At 36.0% G+C, this 19,329-nt stretch overlaps 1 protein-coding gene across 4 annotated transcripts in view; it reads left to right on the top strand.

Annotated features, from left to right (window-relative positions):
- CENPK (centromere protein K) overlaps positions 1-19,329 on the top strand; it is a 67,681-nt gene that overhangs the window by 2,335 nt on the left and 46,017 nt on the right. For all 4 annotated transcript variants that reach the window (XM_041767372.1, XM_041767371.1, XM_041767370.1 and 1 more), the window contains exons 2-5: positions 2,126-2,172; positions 8,154-8,300; positions 11,326-11,382; positions 15,829-15,901. In XM_041767372.1, coding sequence (XP_041623306.1) covers positions 8,184-8,300; positions 11,326-11,382; positions 15,829-15,901 — 247 coding nt within the window. In that variant the 5' untranslated portion in view covers positions 2,126-2,172; positions 8,154-8,183. The remainder of the gene's footprint in view (positions 1-2,125; positions 2,173-8,153; positions 8,301-11,325; positions 11,383-15,828; positions 15,902-19,329) is intronic.

The raw sequence follows: 19,329 nt of genomic DNA, 5'->3' as shown, positions 1-19,329 counted from the left end.
GCAGGATCATACCCTGGGGTAAAGGCAGGCGCTAAACCGCTGAGGCACCCAGCCTGCCCTGAGGTTGTTTATGTATCTTGGCTCTTGCAAAATAATGCTGCGGTTTGAACATGATGGGTGCATATATCTCTGAATTAGTGTTTTCGTTTTCTTCAAATAAATACCCAGAGGAGGGGTTCCTGGATCATATGGTGGTTCTTTTTTAAGTTTTTGAGGAACCTCCAAAATACTTTCCATAGTGACAGCTCAAATTTACATTCTCACCAATCATGCATAGTGGTGCCCTTTTCTCCATATCTTCATCAAGATTTATTATTTCTTGTCTTTTTGAATATAGCTGTTCTAACAGGTAAGAGGTGCTCATTGTGGTTTTGATTTGCATTTACCTGATGATTAGTGATGTTGAGTATCTTTGCTTGTACGCATTGGCTATCTTTCTTCTTTGGGAAAATACCTATTCAGAGCTTCCACCCAATTTTTACTCGAACTTTTTTTTTTTTCTTTTGAGTGGTTTTAAGATTTTATTTATTCATTCATGAGAGACACACAGAGAGAGAGAGAGAGAGGCAGAGACACAGGGAGAAGGAGAAGCAGGCTCCATGCAGGGAGCCCGACGTGGGACTCAATCCCAGGTCTCCAGGATCACATCCTGGGATGAAGGCAGGTGCCAAACCGCTAAGCCCTCTGGGCTGCCCGAGTTCTAATATATTTTAAATATTAACCCTTTATTAGATATATGATTTTCAAATATTTTCTTCCATTCTATTTTCATTTTGTTGATGGTTTCCTTTGCTGTGCAGAAACTTTTTATACATACATATATTTTTTAAAGGTTATATTTATTTATTCATGAGAGACAGAGAGAGAGAGAGGCAGAGACACAGGCAGAGAGAGAAGCAGGCTCCCTGTGGGGAGCCCAGGGCAGGACTGGATCCCGGGACTCCGGGGTCATGCCCTGACCCAAAGGCAGACGCTCACCTGCTGAGCCACCCAGGCGTCCCATTTTGCCAACATAACTTTTTAGTTTGCTGAATTCACACTTGTTTATTTTTTTCTTTTGTTGCCTTAGCTTTCAGTGTCAAATCCCTCCCCCCAAAATATCCCCAGAGAATCACTGCCTATTTTTTTAGGAGTCTTGTGGTTTCAGGTCTTATATTCAAGTCTTTACTACATCCTGAATTAATATTTATGTGAGGTGTCAGATAGTGGTCCTGTTTGGTTCTTTTGCATATGGCTATCCAGTTTTCCCAACACCATTTATTAAAGACACTGTTCTTTCCCGATTGTATATTACTGGCTCCCTTTGTTGTAGATTGACCATCTGTATGTGTGGGGTTTATTTCTGGGCTCTCTACTCGATTCCATTGATCTTAGAATTACATGGATACTTTCTATTAGTTTATGTCATGTATATTAGTCTTTTTCCAATAATAGCATGAGTTTAATTTGGTATTAGGTATTTTAAGTTTGCATAGCATAGTATCCTAAATAGAGCAATATTCTTCAATAAATGGGAATTGAAATACTGAGATGCTCAAAAGGTTGACTTGCTCTCTCTTTTCAGAAAGGTACATTTAAGGACACAAAATGCAGGAAAGAGAGAAAGTTGAACTCTTACATGTTTCTATTTATTTGTATTCTAATGCTACATTGAGTTGCCATTTCAGCTAGTTTGTTGAACATCTAGCCATACACTTGCACACACATAGAAATTTCACATTTCTTTTGCATACTCATAATGTATTTTGCTGATTAGTATTCTACAAAGTGTGGAAAGGTCAATTTGCTCTTAATTTTTAAGTTAAGGTATATTTAAAACAAATACGTATATAATGTTTGACCTTTTTTGCTTAAAAATATTCTAAAATTGTTAATGATTATGGCTTTGTGAATTTAACTATATCTTTTATGTATAGCAAAGAAGATATTTAGTGCAAACATGTTTTAATATGGCATAAGTTATTTAGTTTTACTAGGCAACTTCAGATACTTAATAGTAATGTTAATAGTAATGACATAGCTCTTTATGTGCTAGGTATAGTTCTAAGAGCTTTATACATATTAACTCATTTAATTGTCATAACAACTTTATGGGGTAAGTAATATTATCATCTTTATTTTACAGATAAGGAAACTGAGGCACAGTTTGACTTGCTCCAGGTCACACAGCTTGTAAGTATTGAAGCCAGGATTTAAACCTAGATGGTCTGATTTAGAGTTCACAAAAAGTTTTTTGGGTAATGCTGTAATAAGCATACCTAAATAGACTAAAGCAAGTGTATCTATGCATAGGATTATTCCTAGGAATAGAATTTCAGGGTCAGAAGATAATTGTATTTAAAATTTTGATGGGAAAAAAAAATAAAAATAAAAAAAATAAAATTTTGATGGGTATTGCTTATTAACCTACAAAGTGACTGGTTTACCAACAGTGCATGCCTCTTGTTCAACACTCTTATCAATATTCTTTTCTTTTCTTTTCTTTTTTTTAAAGATTTTATTTATTTTTTCATGAGAGACACAGAAAGAGAGGCAGAGACACAGGCAGAGGGAGAAGGAGGCTCCTTGCAGGGAGCCCAATATGGGACTCGATCTTCCGACTAGGATCACACCCTGAGCCAAAGGCAGACGCCCAACTGCTGAGCCACTCAGCAGTTGTTGTTATTGTTTATTATGAAATTTTTCTTTCTTATTATGAAATTGTTTCTTATGAAATTTTTCATTATTGCTAGTCTGGATGAAAAATAACTCTTGTTTATTTTGTGATTTTTTGTAAATATATATTTATATTTTTTAAGATATATTTGAGAGAGAGAGAGTGTGTATGTGAGGTGGGAGGTGGGGGGCAGAGGAAGAGAGAGAGAAAGTTTAGCAGATTCTGCACTCAGTGTGGAGCCTGATGTGGAGTCAATCTCCTGACCCTGAGATCAGGACCCAGGTGGAAACTAAGAGAGTGCTGCTTGACTAACTTTGCCACCCACGCCCGTTTGCATTGTTATGGCTTATAAGTAAGGTTAAGAAATGTGTTTTTCTATATTGAAAAGATATTTCTCATTTTTTAAATTCCCCTCCTATGTCCTTTGCCCGTTTCTATTGGAATGTTTTTGTTGTTTAGCTTTTTATTGCAAAGTAACATACAGATCAAAAAAACCTACTTAAATATAAATTTTATAAATTATTGTGAGGTAAATGCCTTTATCACCATGCAGATCAAGAAATAAAACTTTGATATTCACCTCACAAGTCTCTCATTTGGCACAAAATAGTCAGTTCTCTCCCCTGCCTTCTCTCTCTCCCTCCCTCCAATGGTAAGAGATGTCCTGACTCTTATGGTGATAACTTTTTTTAGTTTAGCTTTTTTTTTTTTTTCCTTTTTTCTTCTTTTGGATTGAGCAAGTTGGCTCTATTATTCCCACAGTGGTGTTTTAGTAAAGAGGTGTTAGATTAAATTTTGACTTTTATTTTTTATTATTTTTTTTAATTTTAACTTTTAAATGATATCTTTATCCATGCAGAAGTTTAAGAATTTTTGTATAGATTTTATTTAGTTTTGTCAGAAATATTTTTCCAGGGCAGCCCTGGTGGCTCAGTGGTTTAGTGTGCTTTTGGCCCAGGGTGTGATCCTGGAGTCCCAGGATCGAGTTCCACATCAGGCTCCGTGCATGGAACCTGCTTCTCCCTCTGTCTGTGTCTCTGCCTCTCTCTCTGTGTCTCATGAATAAATAAATAAAATCTTAAAAAAAAAAAAAAAAGAAAGAAAGAAAGAAATTTTTTCCAGTCCAAGCAAAAAAAAAAAAAGTCTCCATGTTTTCCTCATGTTCTGTTTTATCATTTCTGTTTTTGGATTTTTTGAGGAATGCCGGGGTAGTGTTAAGATTGAGGTATATATCTAGACTTATCCCCTATCCTCTGTCCCTGAATTCTATGCAGTTAATTAAAAGGAATGAGTAAGTTCTTATAGAAGACCAAATTATACATGGAAAAAAAAAAGACAATTTGGTACATGAAATATCCTCTGATTTGGATTGTTCTTATATCCCTTTAATTTGACTTGCCTCCGGGACGCCTGGGTGGCTCAGTTGGTTGAGTGTCTGCCTTCGGCTCAGGTCATGATCCTGGGGTTCTGGGATTGGAGCTGAATAGGGAGTCTTCTTCTCCCTTTCCCTGTCTCCCACCACCCTGGCTGGTGCTTTCTCTCACTATCTTTTTCTCTCTTTCTGAAATAACTAAAGTTAAAAAAAAAAAAATTGCATTGCCACCTCTGTTTTATCATAGGTCCATAAATGTGTGAGTCTGGAAAGGCTTTCTTTTTGTGTTCCATTGTTCAGTTTGCCTATCCATGTGCTAATTCCATGCTATAAGAATTAGTATAGTTTTATAATAAGTTTAACATCTGGTGGCAAAGCAAGTCTTCTCATCTTCTTCATGAGAGTCTTGGCTGTTTTGGCCCCTTACCTTTCCATTATAAACTTTAGAATTAGCTTGTCACATGCCACAAAAACAAACAAAAGGTTTTAGAGTTTTGATTAAGATTTAATAGATCAACTTGAGGGAATTAACATCTTTACAGTATTGAGTTCTTCAGTCTGTGGACATGACATATCTCCTCAAAGTTACCTAAACCTCTCTGTTGGTAAGTCTGATTAAACGGTATAAAACTTAAGTTCCACATAATTATAAATATTTTGGTGGAGTGGATTATTCTGATTTGCATTCAGTGTTGTGGGATAGACCTCTTTGTTATTCTTTTTTGGCCTGTCTACTTCCTTAAATTTGTCCCAACTTTGAATTTCATGCTATCAAACCTACTGTTCCACCGGCAGCGATCATCCTGCAAGATTACATCATCCTCCTTCATTTCTTGAAGATTTTTAGCTCCTGGCTCACTGCAGCCCTCCTCAGTACTGTCATACTTCATGGTGATTTTAATATCCATCTACAGCCTTTCTTTTTCTTGACTTTTTTTCCTGTAGTGATTATATTCTCCATCTTACAGTAGTTACTCTTTCCTGTGGTTACTCATTCCTGAAAGACACTCATTCTTTCACTTTGTCTTTGTCTGCACCTTTGCTGCTACATTATAGAAGAAAACATAACCAAGGATCCCTGGTGGCTCAGCAGTTGAGCATCTGCCTTTGGCCCAGGGCGTAATCCCGGAGTCCCAGGATCAAGTCCCACATCGGGCTCCCTGCCTGGAGCCTGCTTCTCTCTCTGCCTGTGTCTCCGCCTCTCTCTCGCTCTGTCAGGAATAAATAAATAAAATCTTAAAAAAAAAAAAAAAAGAAAAAAAAGAAAACATAACCATATTTTAGTCTCACTTTAGATTGGTAACAATCTCAAGTGGGCCTTTAATGCTGCCTAGTTATCCTATTTTTTATTCTTTCCCATTATCTTTTATATCTATTTTATACATTTCTTAATGTATTTCTTAAATCTCCTGTGATTTTCCCCATTCTCATTCACAGCTGAGGACCCGAGTTACCAGAGAGAAAGGAGAAGCAGTCCAAATAGAACTTCAGTAAGATCCAATTAGCACATCTACTCGTGTACCTCTATATGTGCCCCTAATGTTCTGCTTACCCTTCCATTAAAATGAATCAACTATATATGCTTTGATCTCAAGTCCACTTCTTTCTATGTATATTAAATCCCATTCTTGGGCAGCCCCGGTGGCGCAGCGGTTTAGCACCGCCTGCAGCCCGGGGTGTGATCTTGGAGACTCGGGATCGAGTCCCACATCCGGCTCCTTGCATGGAGCCTGTGTCTCTGCCTGTGTCTCTCTCTTTGTGTCTTTCATGAATAAATAAATAAAATCTTTAAAAAAAAAATAAAATAAATCCCATTCTTCTTTCTTTCTTGCAACTCCTGCAAGAGAGAGAATCTCACTCAGACTCTTTGCTGAGCACAGAGCCTGATGTGGGGCTCGATCTTAAGACCCTGAGATATGACCTGAGCTGAAATCAAAAGTCAGACTCTCAACTGAGTGAGCTGCCCAGGTCACTCTCTACTGAAACTGCTTATAAAGGCTTTAAGTTTTGTGTGTTTTCTCCAATGAAATTACTGTGACAAATTATCACAAGACTTAGAGGTAAAAACAACGGTTTATAATGCTCAGCAATTCTTTGTGTCAAGAATTCAGACAGGATGTAGCAGGACAGCTTGTCTCTGTTCCACAATATGTAGGTCCTTGTTTAGAAGACTCAGAGTGTGAGGGTTGAATCATAAGAATGGTCTTGTGCATGTCCGATGGTTCATGTTAGCCTTGGGCTGGGAACCTCAGTTCCTTCCTATGTGGGTTTCCCCATTGGTCTCTTCATTTGTGCCAGTTTGGGCTTCCTTAAAGCCTGGTATCTGTTTGTAAGGGTGAGTGCTCTGAAAGAAAGGTGTAAGTGCCATTGCCTTTTATGACTGTCTTAGAAGTCACTTCGATAGTATTCTATTCATAAAGGCTGTCAGAAACTCATAGGTTCACGGGGAGGATAAATAGGCTCTGCCTCTGAATAGGGAGTGAAATACTGCTGAAATATTGCTGTGACTGTTTTTGGAGAATACAGTCCTTTACCCATATTGCTAAGTAAATTGTCAGTTCTGCTTTTATCTTATTTGACCTATCTTATTTGATAATTTGATAATTCATCACTCCTTCCTTTAAAACCTTCATATTTTGAATTTGAGGACTTCATACTCTTTCATTTTCCTCTCACCATGTTGGGCACTTCCAGACTCTTTTATTGGTTCTTCCTCATTCTCTCCAGATCTGGAATTCTCATTTCTGTTTGTACACTCTTGCTTTTGTGATCTCACCCAGTCTCATGGCTTTAAATATCTTATATGGCGATGACACAAATTGTAGCTTGAAACTTTCCCTTCAACTCTATACATGTACAGTTGCTTAATCAGCATCTGCACTAATAGAGACCTTGAATTTATCAAGTCTGAAATTGAATTCCTAATCATCACTCCTCCATATCTTGCTGAATCTGTTTCTTCTACTGTGTTCTTTATCTCAGTAATCAGCTGGCAGCTCCATCTTTCCAATTGTTTAGGCCTAAACTTTTTTAATAATAAAAAATTTCTTGGATCATTGCAATGACTTTCTGTTTTTCCTGCTTCTGACCTAACGGGCTGTTGTTTTTGTTTGTTTGTTTGTTTTTAAATATTTTATTTATTCATAAAGAGAGAGACAGAGAGAGAGAGGCAGAGACACAGGCAGAGGGAGAAGCAGGCTCCATGCAGGGAGCCCGGTGTGGGACTCGATCCCAGGTCTCCAGGATCAGGCCCTGAGCTGCAGGTGGTGCTAAATCGCTGAGCCATCTGGCTGCCATAACTGGCTGTTGTTAACCAGAGTTGTACTATTAAAATATAATTCAAATTATATCATTCTCTGATTGAAAACCCTTTGTTTATCATCTCAGCCTAAGTCCTTCAAATGGCCAACAAAGTCCACATGATCTCATCCCTATAATCTCTCTGACCCTATCTTGTGTTCTCTGCCTTACTTTGCTCCAATCACACTGGCTTCTTTATTGCTATAGGAACATGGCAGTCATATTCCTGCCCCAGGGCCTTTGCACTGGCAGTTCCCTGCCTGCAACCTCTTTCTCTAAATATCCTCATGTCTCACTTCCTTATCTCTTTCATGGTTTTTGCTCAGTTGTCAACTTATCAATGACCTTAAATAATCCCATTATGTAAAATTACATTACCCCTGCCCAAGCACTTCCTAGTTTCTTCCCTGTCTTGCTTTCCTCCATAAAATTATCATTTCTGCTCGTATTGGGGCACCTGGATAGCTCACTTGGTTAAGCATCTCACTCTTGGTTTCAGCTCATCTCATGATCTCAGAGTGCTGGGATCAAGCCACACTCAGGCTCCTCTCTCAATGGGGAGTCTGCTTGAGGATTCTCTGTCTTCCTTTCCCTCCCCCCTTCCTCTATTAGTCCTCTATCAAATAAATAATTCTTTTTAGAAAGTTATTATTTCCACTTATAAATTATTTGATATATATAGGAGTGGGGAAAATATAAATTCCATGGTATGGAGGGATTTTTGCCAATTTTGTTCACTGTTACATGTATAGTTCCTAGGTGAGTATCTGGCAAGTAATAGGTGTTCAACACGTATGTTAAATAAATAAATATTTTTTACTTCAGTTTTTCTTACAAGGCTAAGAATTATTAGGCATGTCAGTGAATCAGCAAGATCTAGATCCAGACAGCACTACAGATATGGAAGACATTACAGATGCTGAAGAAAAACTTATTAAAGAATGTGAAGAACTGTGGAAAGATATGGAAGAAGTAAGTACCAAGAAATAAAAGTGATATATGTATTAATTACTGTAAGATTTATTTTTTTTAATTACTGTAAGATTTAAAATCTATTTCAATAGTAGACTCAAGAAAAATAATTATGTTGGTTCCTCAAAGCCATTATATTATATGATAAATATTTATATAGCTTTTAGACCTGTAAGCATTTATTCAATAAACTTTATGCCAGATGAGCTATAGAAAGAGGAGAAATTATGACAGTCCTAGCGCTCAAGGAGATTATCATTTAATAGATGCAGTAGCCGTTATATTAGAAATACTGTGGTAGAAATGCAAAGACTACTTAGGACAAATAGCACACCTAGATTGAAAGGATAGCTTTCTAAAAGCAATAATATCTAGGTGCACCTGGGTGGCCTTGTCAGTTAAGCATCTGACTCTTGCTTTTGGCTCAGGTCATGATTTCAGGGTTCTGAGATCGGGCCCTGCCTCAGGCTACCGCTGGGTATGGAGCCTGCTTAAGATTCTCTTCTTTCTCTCCCATGGCCCCTCCCCACCTCTAAAAAATAAATGAAAGCAGTAGTAATCGAGTTCATTTCTAAAGAATAAATAGGAATCAGCCTCTGAAAGTAGGAGAGTTACACAAAACAGAAGAACAAAATATATAAACATTGGGAGAGTTTATAGAGTTTAGAGAACTCTAGGTAGAATATTATGACTTAGTTAAAAGAAGAAGGACCTATAGAGTCAGGCTGGAAAGGTAAATAGGAGCAGGAACATGGAGGATTGTGTTGCAGTCATACTATGGGGAGCCACTAAAAGATTATAAACATGAAGTGACATGAGATGCATAGTTTGGGAAAATTACTTGGTGGTTTTGAAGAAAATGGAATATAGGAGACTTAGACTACAGGTGGAAAGAGCACTTAAGAGGCCCTAGTACTAGTTTTGATAAGAAGTACCAAAGGGCTAAATCCTATCCTAACAAATAGCAGGATTCAAGAGACACTAAGGAGGTAGAACCTAAAGAACTTGACATTTAATTGTGATATGGTGGAAAATTATGGATACTTTCAGGTTTCTCGTTTGGGCCACTACGAGGTTGGTAAGGTTCATTCCCTAAGATAGAGAATAGAGAAGTGGAGAGAACATGTAATTGTGGAGTTTGAGTGAAAATATGAGTTAAGTTAGAAAATATCTTTGAAATATATGTACATTTTCTAAATTAGTGAGATATAATCATTTCTGATAAAATATAGTATGTTGATAAAAGTTTTTTCTACTTAAAATAGCGTAATAGGGATCCCTCGGTGGCGCAGCAGTTTGGCGCCTGCCTTTGGCCCAGGGCGCGATCCTGGAGACCCGGGATCGAATCCCACGTCGGGCTCCCGGTGCATGGAGCCTGCTTCTCTCTCTGCCTGTGTCTCTGCCTCTCTCTCTCTCTGTGTGACTATCATAAAAAAATAATAGTAATAAAATAAAAAATAAAATAAAATAGCGTAATATATGATACAGGCCATAGACTTTGCATCCCACTCTTTTTTTCTTTTTTAAGATTTTATATATTTATTTTTGAAAGACAGAGAGAGAGGCAGAGAGAAAGGCAGGGAGAGAAACAGACTCCCTGTAGGGAGCCCAATGTGGGACTCAATCCCAGGACTCCAGGATCATACTCTGAGCCAAAGGCAGATGCTCAACCACTGAGGCACCCAGATGTCCCCGCATCCCATTCTTCACAGTAAAATTTTAGATCAGGGCAGGTTATTGATTTTCTTTTTTTAAATTATTTTTTAATATAAATCCTTGATATTCTATATTTGTGTATTTTCAAGATAATGTGTATAATTGGGTGGGTTTTTTTTTTAGTATTTTTTCAGTATAGGAATTGGAATTTAAAACTGACAAATTTTAGGGATCCCTGGGTGGCGCAGCGGTTTGGTGCCTGCCTTTGGCCCAGGGCGTGATCCTGGAGACCCGGGATCGAATCCCACGTCAGGCTCCCGGTGCATGGAGCCTGCTTCTCCCTCTGCCTATGTCTCTGCCTCTCTCTCTCTCTCTGTGTGACTATCATAAATAAATAAAAATTAAAAAAAAAATTTTAGGGGGTGCCTGGGTGGCATAGTTGATTAAGCATCCGACTCATGTTGAGCTTCGAACTCAGCTTGGAGTCTGCTGGGATTCTCTCTCCCCTCTCCCTCTGCCCCAGCCCTCACACTCTCTCAAATAAATATATGTTTATTTTTTTGTTTATTTTTTTTTTAATTTTTATTTATTTATTTTTTTATTTGAGAGAGAGGGAGTGTGAGAGAGAGAAAGATCACAAGCAGGGGAAGGGGTAAAGGATCTGAGCAGGGAGCCTGATGTGGGACTTGATCCCAGGGTCCTGGGATTGTGACCTGAGCTGAAGGCAGAAGCTTAACCAATTGAGCCACCTACCCCAGACAGCTATACGTAAATTAAAAAAAAAAAAAAAAAAAAAAAAATTTTTTTTTTTTGTAAATTGATAACTTACTAGAAATAAGCGCACAAGTAAAATTTAAATTATCCATATTTTCAATCAGGTATAATCACTATTAATAGTTGTGAGTTTTTAAAGGTGGCATAGAAACAATGTCTCCTGAAGGCTTTGTTTTCTTATGATCTTAACTATATTGCTACCTCTTCCATTATTTTTCTATAGTACTTTCCTTCTTATTCTCTTATTTCCTATTTTTCCATTATCTAGTTTCTAATTCACCATACCTATTTTATATTTTCTTTTTCCTTATTTCTTATGATAATTTTTTTGTCCTATATATAATCTAGTGTCTACGTCTACTTTTGATGTGTTCATCTCGGGACCTGTTTGGTAACCCTCCTAATCTACTTGCTTAGAAAGTGAGGAACATAAACTCTTCTCATGTATCAGTTATTTGTATTTATTATTTTAAATAAATATTAAATTGACTTGTATAAAAAAGGGAAAGGGAATTATCTGTTATATATAAAAGCTTCAAGTGTGTAACTTGTTTTATTTACTTTTTTTTTGTTTTTATTTACTTTTTAAATCAAGTGTCAGAAAAAATTATCACTTGTTGGAACTGAGACACTCACTGATTCAAATGCTCAGGTATGAATCCTTTTTTTCTTCCTAAAAATAGGTAAGTTTAACTCATTTTGATTTGGGTAATATTATTCATCCATATTAAATCCACATATGATAGCTTTGTTGATACCTGTATGCTTAATCACTTGGAAAATTCTCTATTTTCTGACTTAGGGAAGTATTCTAAATACTTTTTGAATAAACTATTATAAATAAATAAGAATATTTTCATTATCTTTTAGCAGTTACACATGTTTAACTGTTTAGCCAATAAATGTAAATCAGATAATACCTTGTTAAAAATTTGAACACATACTGTCCTACTTTGTGTTAAGATTAGTAGCCAGTTTTTTACTGTATGTAGAACCTTAATTGATTTTACTGTATGCTGAAATAAAGGATTAAGATATCCATTTTAATAAACAAAGATCTGTGGAATTGTTTTAAGAATATACCAATGGATCATTGCAACAGATTAAAAAGTTTAAATGTGGCAAAGATGGTAGTTCCAGTTTGTGGGAAAAGGATGAATTAGTTAATAAATGATAGTGGTACAGTTAGTTATTCATTTGGGAGAAAACCAAATTAGACCTCTGTCTCTCATTACATAAACGTATATTCTAGATGGATTGTCATAAAAATCTTAAAAGTCAGGAGACTTTGTGCAGTCTAGGGACAGGGCAAACTTCTTAGCTAATAGTAGATAACTAGATACTATAAAAGACAACATATATTTGACCATATGAAAATTTTAAAATGTTTTAGTGTTAATTTTAAGAACAAAGTCAAATACACAAATAATTCTAAAGAAAATTCTTAAAACTGGTAGTAGAATGTCAGATGATGTAAGGACCAGTTGAAGGTACTCTTGAGTTCCAAATCCCACAGTTTACATTTAAAAATTGGTTCAATTTGTTATAAGGGCAGCAAGTGAGGAAGGTGTATGCTTGTGTCTGCTGCCAGCAAGCTGCAGTTAGGGGTTCGTGTACTTCATGGTGTGTTACACAGAGAGCAGCAGACAAGTGAACTCAGAAGCAGAGAAGAAGCCATCAGTTTTTGGAGTGGGGTGTAATGCAGAAGCTTTTTTGAGGGCTTTTGTATTTCTTCTCCTTTTCATTAAGACTGGAATCAAGCTCACATGTAGCTATTAGAAATTTAAATTTCCTTTTAGTGCTACTCAGTGTAAACGTGTCTAATTTGAAAAAAAGTAAGTTATGAAAAATAAAGATTTAGGCACTGTTCCAGAAAAACACAAATTTAACATCATTTGAACAAGAAAAGGAATAATGGCCTTGATTGATTATAACAATATGAGAGAATGAGAATCTATGAGCATAATAATACTGAATGAGAATGAGAGAGAAAAGAAGGGGAAAAAACTAATTTGTCATTTTTGAAAGTACCTATTATATCAGATCTTTAGAAATTAGTGATGAAGGATGAAGCTATCTTTTAAAAAACATTTTGCATCTATCAATAAAATAAAGTTCTCTTGTACTGGGTAAAACTGAATATTGTATTTGAAATAGGATTATATAGTAAATAAACTGTCATCTAGTTTTTTTGGGAAATGTGGTTCTTGTATTAGAGAAACTGAGACCTACTGAATCAGAAAAACTGGGCTCTGGGCCTATACATTTCTTGAATGATTTTCATGCAATGATCCAAACAAACAACTGGCTTTGGTGGAAGTGCTTATATAGCTGTAAAGAATCAGTATCCTTAGATAGTCAATAATCACATTATCTAAGGGATCCCAAAGATTACTCCCAGGAGTAATTCACAAGTCTCACAGTAACTCACAGGAGGACTCCTAAGACTCAGTACAGTTAGATTCATGGTTGAGATGTATTATATTAAAAGGATACAGAGTAATCATCAAAGGGCAAAGGACCATGGGGTAAAGTCCAGAGGATATCAGACACAAGCTTTCAGGAGTTCTGTCTTATCAGAGTCTCACACAAGATGTGCTTAGTTGCCCCAAAGGGTTGTGACAGTGTGAATTTTTTCTTTTTTTTTTTTTTTTTTTACCAGGGAACCCCATTAGAGGGTCACCTTCAGTGACCAAGGTGTTTTGTGGGGGCCAGTCACATAGGCACCCTCTGCCAAAATACCAGACTTCCAGAAGGAAAGCAGGTGCTCAGCTTAAGTTCTATTCTTTGCAAAAACAGTACAGACACAATGAGTCACTCTTAATAAGTTGGTGGGAACCATCTCAAAATACAAGTTCCCAGATACCAGCCAAGGGCCAGCCAGCTTTGTAAGCAGGCCTTTTAAATAATCTCAAGGTTGCTTTGGTTACTCTTTTTTGCATACCTATTAGCTTTAAAATTTCAGTATTAAAACTCAATCCATTTTTAAAGCAAGAAGTTAGATATTTTAAATTAGAAAATGGAAAGAATTCTCAAATTTCACAGAAGTCACTTTAGAAATACTGCTGTTATTTTTTAGAAAGTATTGTTTAATTATTTGGCAGGTCAGAAATAATTTGGGTGTTTGCCTTAGATGGGCTTTGGGAAGGTAAGAGCTGTATGTCATCAGCATAGTATGAGGTTGAACCGTATGAAATTACTTCCTTTTAAAAGGTTAAAAAATTAATATTTATTTTATGCATTTCAATTTAGTATGTTCACAAAAAGTGTTACCAACTTATTGTGATGATAGTTTTGCCTAGTTTAGATACTACTTTTTAAGAATTTGTTATTTCTTCTTAGTTATAATTAGCATTTATGAAATCTCTTTATAGTTCACAACAGACTTTTTAAATTCATATTTAATTATCTATAAGAAAATAATGTTAAATTCTCCTTTGGTAAAAATTTTAAATACCTGTAAATGCATTTTTATGTAATTATATAAAACTTTGAAATATACTAGATTTTTTTCCCTCTATTTAACAGTCAATGATGTGATATGGAGCAAGGTCTTTGAACCACCTGCTCTCTGTATCATAAAAATTGGTTAAGAAGCACCTGGGTAGCTCCCTCAATTAAGCATCCGACTCTTGATTTTGGCTCAGGTCATGATTTCAGGGTCATGAGATCAAGCCCTGAGTTGAGCTCACGCTCAGCCCAGGGTTTGATGTCCCTGTCCCTCTGCTCCTCCCCCAGCTTGTGTGCTTTCTCTTACTCAAATAGATAAATAAATAAAATCTTTAAAAATATTACTTAAAAAGACAGTACTTGTTCTTTTAGTGTAAATATTAATACCCATTGCATTTTTTAATCTGGCTACCAATAAGTATATAGAGGTGATTAAAAATGTACTGAAATTTAACTTTAAATATACATAGACTTCAATTTATTTGTTTATTATTATTATTTTTTAAAATTTTATTTATTCATGAGAGACACAGAGACAGGCAGAGACAGAGGCAGAGGGAGAAACAGGCTCACTGCAGGGAGCCTGATGTGGGACTGGATCCCAGGACTCCAGGATCACACCTGGAGCCCAAGACAGACACGCAACCACTGAGCCACCCAGGCGTCCCTAGACTTCAATTTAATAATCTAATCAGGTGGCAGATTTATCACATAGATTTGTTAATTATCAAAATTACAATGATTAGATTGTATGAATTACAGTTAATATCAGGAACATACCATCTTAAACCATTGTGTAGTAAAATTGATTTTTATAAATAACCTGTAGAACCAATCTCATTTTATAATTGTCTCTATATATGTATTTTTTATAAATTTATAAAAATTTATAAAATTTTGGGGGGAATGCCTGAGTGTCTGCCTTTGGCTCAGGTCATGAACCCAAGGGTCCTGGGACTGAGCCCTGAGTTGGACTTTCTGCTCAGCAGGGAGTCTGTTTCTCCTTCTCCCCCCTCCCCTGCTTGTTCTCTCTCTCTAATAAATAAATAATAATAAATTTTGTAAAAAGATTTTATTTATTTATTCATGAGAGACACACAGAGAGAAGCAGAGGCATGGAGGGAGAAGCAGGCACCCTGTGTAGAGCCCGATGCAGGACTCAATCCCAGGACCTGAGCCAAAGGCAGATGCTCAACCACTGAGCCACCCGGGTTCCCCTAAAGATTTTATTTTTAAGTAATCTTTACACCCAATGTGGGGCTTTGAACTCACAGCCTCAGGATCAAGAGGCACATGCTCTACTGACTGAACCAGCTAGATACTCCTGTATTTTTAAAGTAATATTAATTTAGGAAATAAAAGAAATATGCTTATGTCCTTTTATTTTAGGTTGAGTGGTAAAGTAGAATTAATCATTTTTAAAGATTATATCATTTGTATAACAGGCAATTTATAAGCTATAATTAGTATGGTTTAAAGCAGAATTTTGTTTAGAGTGATAAATTTTTATAGTTTGGATGCCTATTATGTTAGCTATTTATGTTAAGAACTTCTGTTAAAATATTAAAAATGTCTACACTTTAATCTATGAGTATGTATGAATATTCTGTAAGAAATAACTGTTTTATACTCTTTTTTTTTTTTATAGCTGTCATTGTTAATTATGCAAGCTAAATGTTTGACTGCTGAACTCAGTCAATGGCAGAAAGAAAGTCCTGAAAGTAAGGTTCTTATTTTTAGGTTTATATTTCTGTAAACATATTAGTGGCAATTTATTTTTTTTATTTTTATTTTTTTAGTGGCAATTTAATGTAATGATTACAAGTATTACAAGATCCATTTAGCTTTGTTGCAATTGCCTAAGTTTTTCTTTCATTTATATACATAATTTTGTGCTTATTTTATTATTATAGGTAAATATATATTTGTGGCATTATAAAAATCTTAAGTTATGGAGACCTTATTATAACCATCATTTGATCCTTACAGACACTATCTTACCTGCTCAGTAGAAACTGTAAATCGTATCTTAATGAAACTTAACTGGTAGAGGAGAAAAGTTATTTTCGATACTTAATTACATAAGGACCACATAGATTGTATGTTGCCTCTTGACTTGTCCAGCAGGGGCCAGCTATATATTTGCCTTTTGTCAAGAAATAGAAAATGGCTTAAAAATCTATAGTTAAGTGAAAAAAAAAAAAAAAATCTATAGTTAAAATACCCAGCTAGGAAATACTTTTCTGTTATGAAAGCTTACTTTTTCTGTGTCAAATATATGTATGTATTTGGTATTTTATATCAACTGTACCTCTTTCTTTTAGCATCTCACTTCTTTCTCCTGCCCATTTGCCTCCTTTCCTTTAACTCCCCCCAATTCCCATTTTAGTTTTCTGTGTAGGATTATCGCTCTCTAATCCCAGTTGTTGAGATTCTTCTTTTCATTTTCTTTCTAGACAATTTCATCTACAGTCTTGATTTTAACTACTTTTTATATTCTAAATATATATATATACTTTTTATATAATATATAGTTCAATTAGATAGATATGTATATGTCTATATATACATATACATATATACATATATATATATATATGTATGTATATCTAATCTATCTGTATCTACCACTGTTCCACATTTTTACTACCACATTTTGGCGTTTCTGATAGCTGTGTGTACACAGTTGTGTCTTTAATTTGCATTAAACTGTATATCCTGTAGCCTCCTCAGGATTACATTGAGCATCTCAAAGGCTGCTCGTATTGTGCTGTTAAAATTTGCTGTTCTGGGCAGTCCCAGTGGCGCAGCGGTTTAGCACCGCCTGCAGCCCAGGGTGTGATCCTGGAGACACGGTATCAAGTCCCACGTCGGACTTCCTGCATGGAGCCTGCTTCTCCCTCTGCCTGTGTCTCTGCTTCTCTCTCTCTCTGTGTCTCTCATGAGTAAATAAATAAAATCTTTAAAAAAAAAATTTGCTGTTCTCTAGAGGACTGTGCTCAGCAATTTTTGCTTCCTACTCTACATGCTATTCTAATTTTTTTTTAATTTTTTAAAATTATTTATTTATTTATGATAGTCACACACACAGAGAGAGAGAGAGAGGCAGAGACATAGGCAAAGGGAGAAGCAGGCTCCATGCACCGGGAGCCTGACGTGGGATTCGATCCCGGGTCTCCAGGATCGCGCCCTGGGCAGGCGCTAAACTGCACCACCTAGGGATCCCTCTACATGCTATTCTAGCATTATATTTTCTGCTTTTGTTTTTATATGATATATCTGTGTTAATGACTTCTATATCAGTTTGCTAGGGCTGCCTTAACAAAGTACCATGGACTGGGGTTGCTTAAACAACAGAAATTAATTTTTTCATAATTCTGGAGGCTAAAAGTCCAAGATCAAGGTATTTACCAGGTTGGTCTCTTCCGAAGCCTCTCTTCTTGGCTTATATTTTGCTATCTTCTCCCTAGGTTTTCACATGGTAGCCCATCTGTGTCCTAATCTCTTTGTATGAAGACACCAGTCATTATAGAGTAGGGCCTATTCTAATCACCTCATTTTAACTTAATCTCATTTTTTTAAAAGATTTTATTTATTCATGCGAGACACAGAGAAAGAGAGAGGCAGAGACACAGACAGAGGGAGAAGCAGGCTCCATGCAGGGAGCCAGATGCGGGACTCGATCCCGGGGCTCCAGGATCATGTCCTGGGCTGAAGGCGGGCGCTAAACCGCTAAACTGCTGAGCCACCCAGGGATCCCCCTTAATCTCATATTTAAAGACTCAGTTCCAAATACAGGCTTACTGAGGTGCTAGGGATTAGAACCTCAAAATATGATTTTTGGGTGAAGAGGGGAATACAGTTTTCATACCAGCTTCCAAATCTCTGTACCCAAACCTGACTTTTCTGCATCATCACACTTATATATCTCTCTACTTTCTAGACATCTTTTCCAAAATACTCTACACATGGCTCAGATTTGTAAATTCATCTCCATTCTCTGATCCCTTGAATGGAATCTATTTGATCAGCCATAAATTTAAGAGTCCTTCTAGATTCTTCCTTTTCCACATATTACACAAGCCAGTCATTAAATATTGAGCCCTGCTGCCACACATTTACTCTAGGTCTTGATCATCAATCCACTAATTTGTTATAAAAGACGTTTTTATCTCCTGTTCAAGATTATTTGTTATTAACAATAGAAATTTTCAAACTTGAAAGTTAAAGGTCTAACTTCATTCCTTTACATGTGTATTATCTAGTTTTCCCATTATTATTTGTTGAGAAAACTGTTCTTTCCCCCATTGAGTTGTCTTGGCACCCTCGTCAAAAATCATTTGACCATATAGTGAAGATTTATTTCTGGATTCTTTATTCTCTTCTATTGGTCTATATGTCTATTTCTATGCCAGCAGCACACTTTTTTGACTACTGTAGCCTTGTAGTAAATTTTGAAATTAGGAAATGTGAGACTTATTTTGGCTATTTGGGTTCCTTTGAGATTCCATGTGAATTTTAGGGTGGATTTTTTTCTATTTTCTACAAAAATATTGGGATTTTGATGGAAATTACATTGAAGCTGTTGGTCAGTTTGGGTAATATTGATGTCTAATGATATTAAGTCTTCTAATCCTTGAACATGGGATATTTTTGTATTTGTTGGTATCTTTAATTTTTTTCAGCCACATTTTATAGTTTCTGGCATACAAGTCTTTTGCCTCCTAGGTTAAATTTATTTCTAAGTATTTTATTTGTTTTGATGCTATGTATCAGGAAATTTTCAATTTTTATTTTTCTTATTATCATCATCCCTTATATACATGTTTTGTACTGATAACACCAAGCACACAGGCTGATCCGTAAGCCAAATACACCTTTTGCTTGGGGTTGCCAGTCCCATAGACTGCCACACTGAAAGGACTTAAAATATATTTATATTGTTAGAAGCTGCTATATTGTATGAGTTGAAATGATTATGTGAATCAATAGGAAATACTACTCATGGCCACACTGGCCAAGAGGGAGATTATTAACTTTATGTTCTTAGAATCCTTTTCATTTTTGTTGAAATGATTTGGTAGCCATCCTGGGGCTGCCAATAATCAGTTCTGATACAGGGCCTATGAAGCACATGTGGGAAGCTCTT

The sequence above is a fragment of the Vulpes lagopus genome, chromosome 8 (assembly GCF_018345385.1).
Source record: "Vulpes lagopus strain Blue_001 chromosome 8, ASM1834538v1, whole genome shotgun sequence".
Taxonomy (NCBI): Eukaryota; Metazoa; Chordata; class Mammalia; order Carnivora; family Canidae; genus Vulpes; species Vulpes lagopus.
This window is presented reverse-complemented; position numbering and strand designations above follow the sequence as displayed.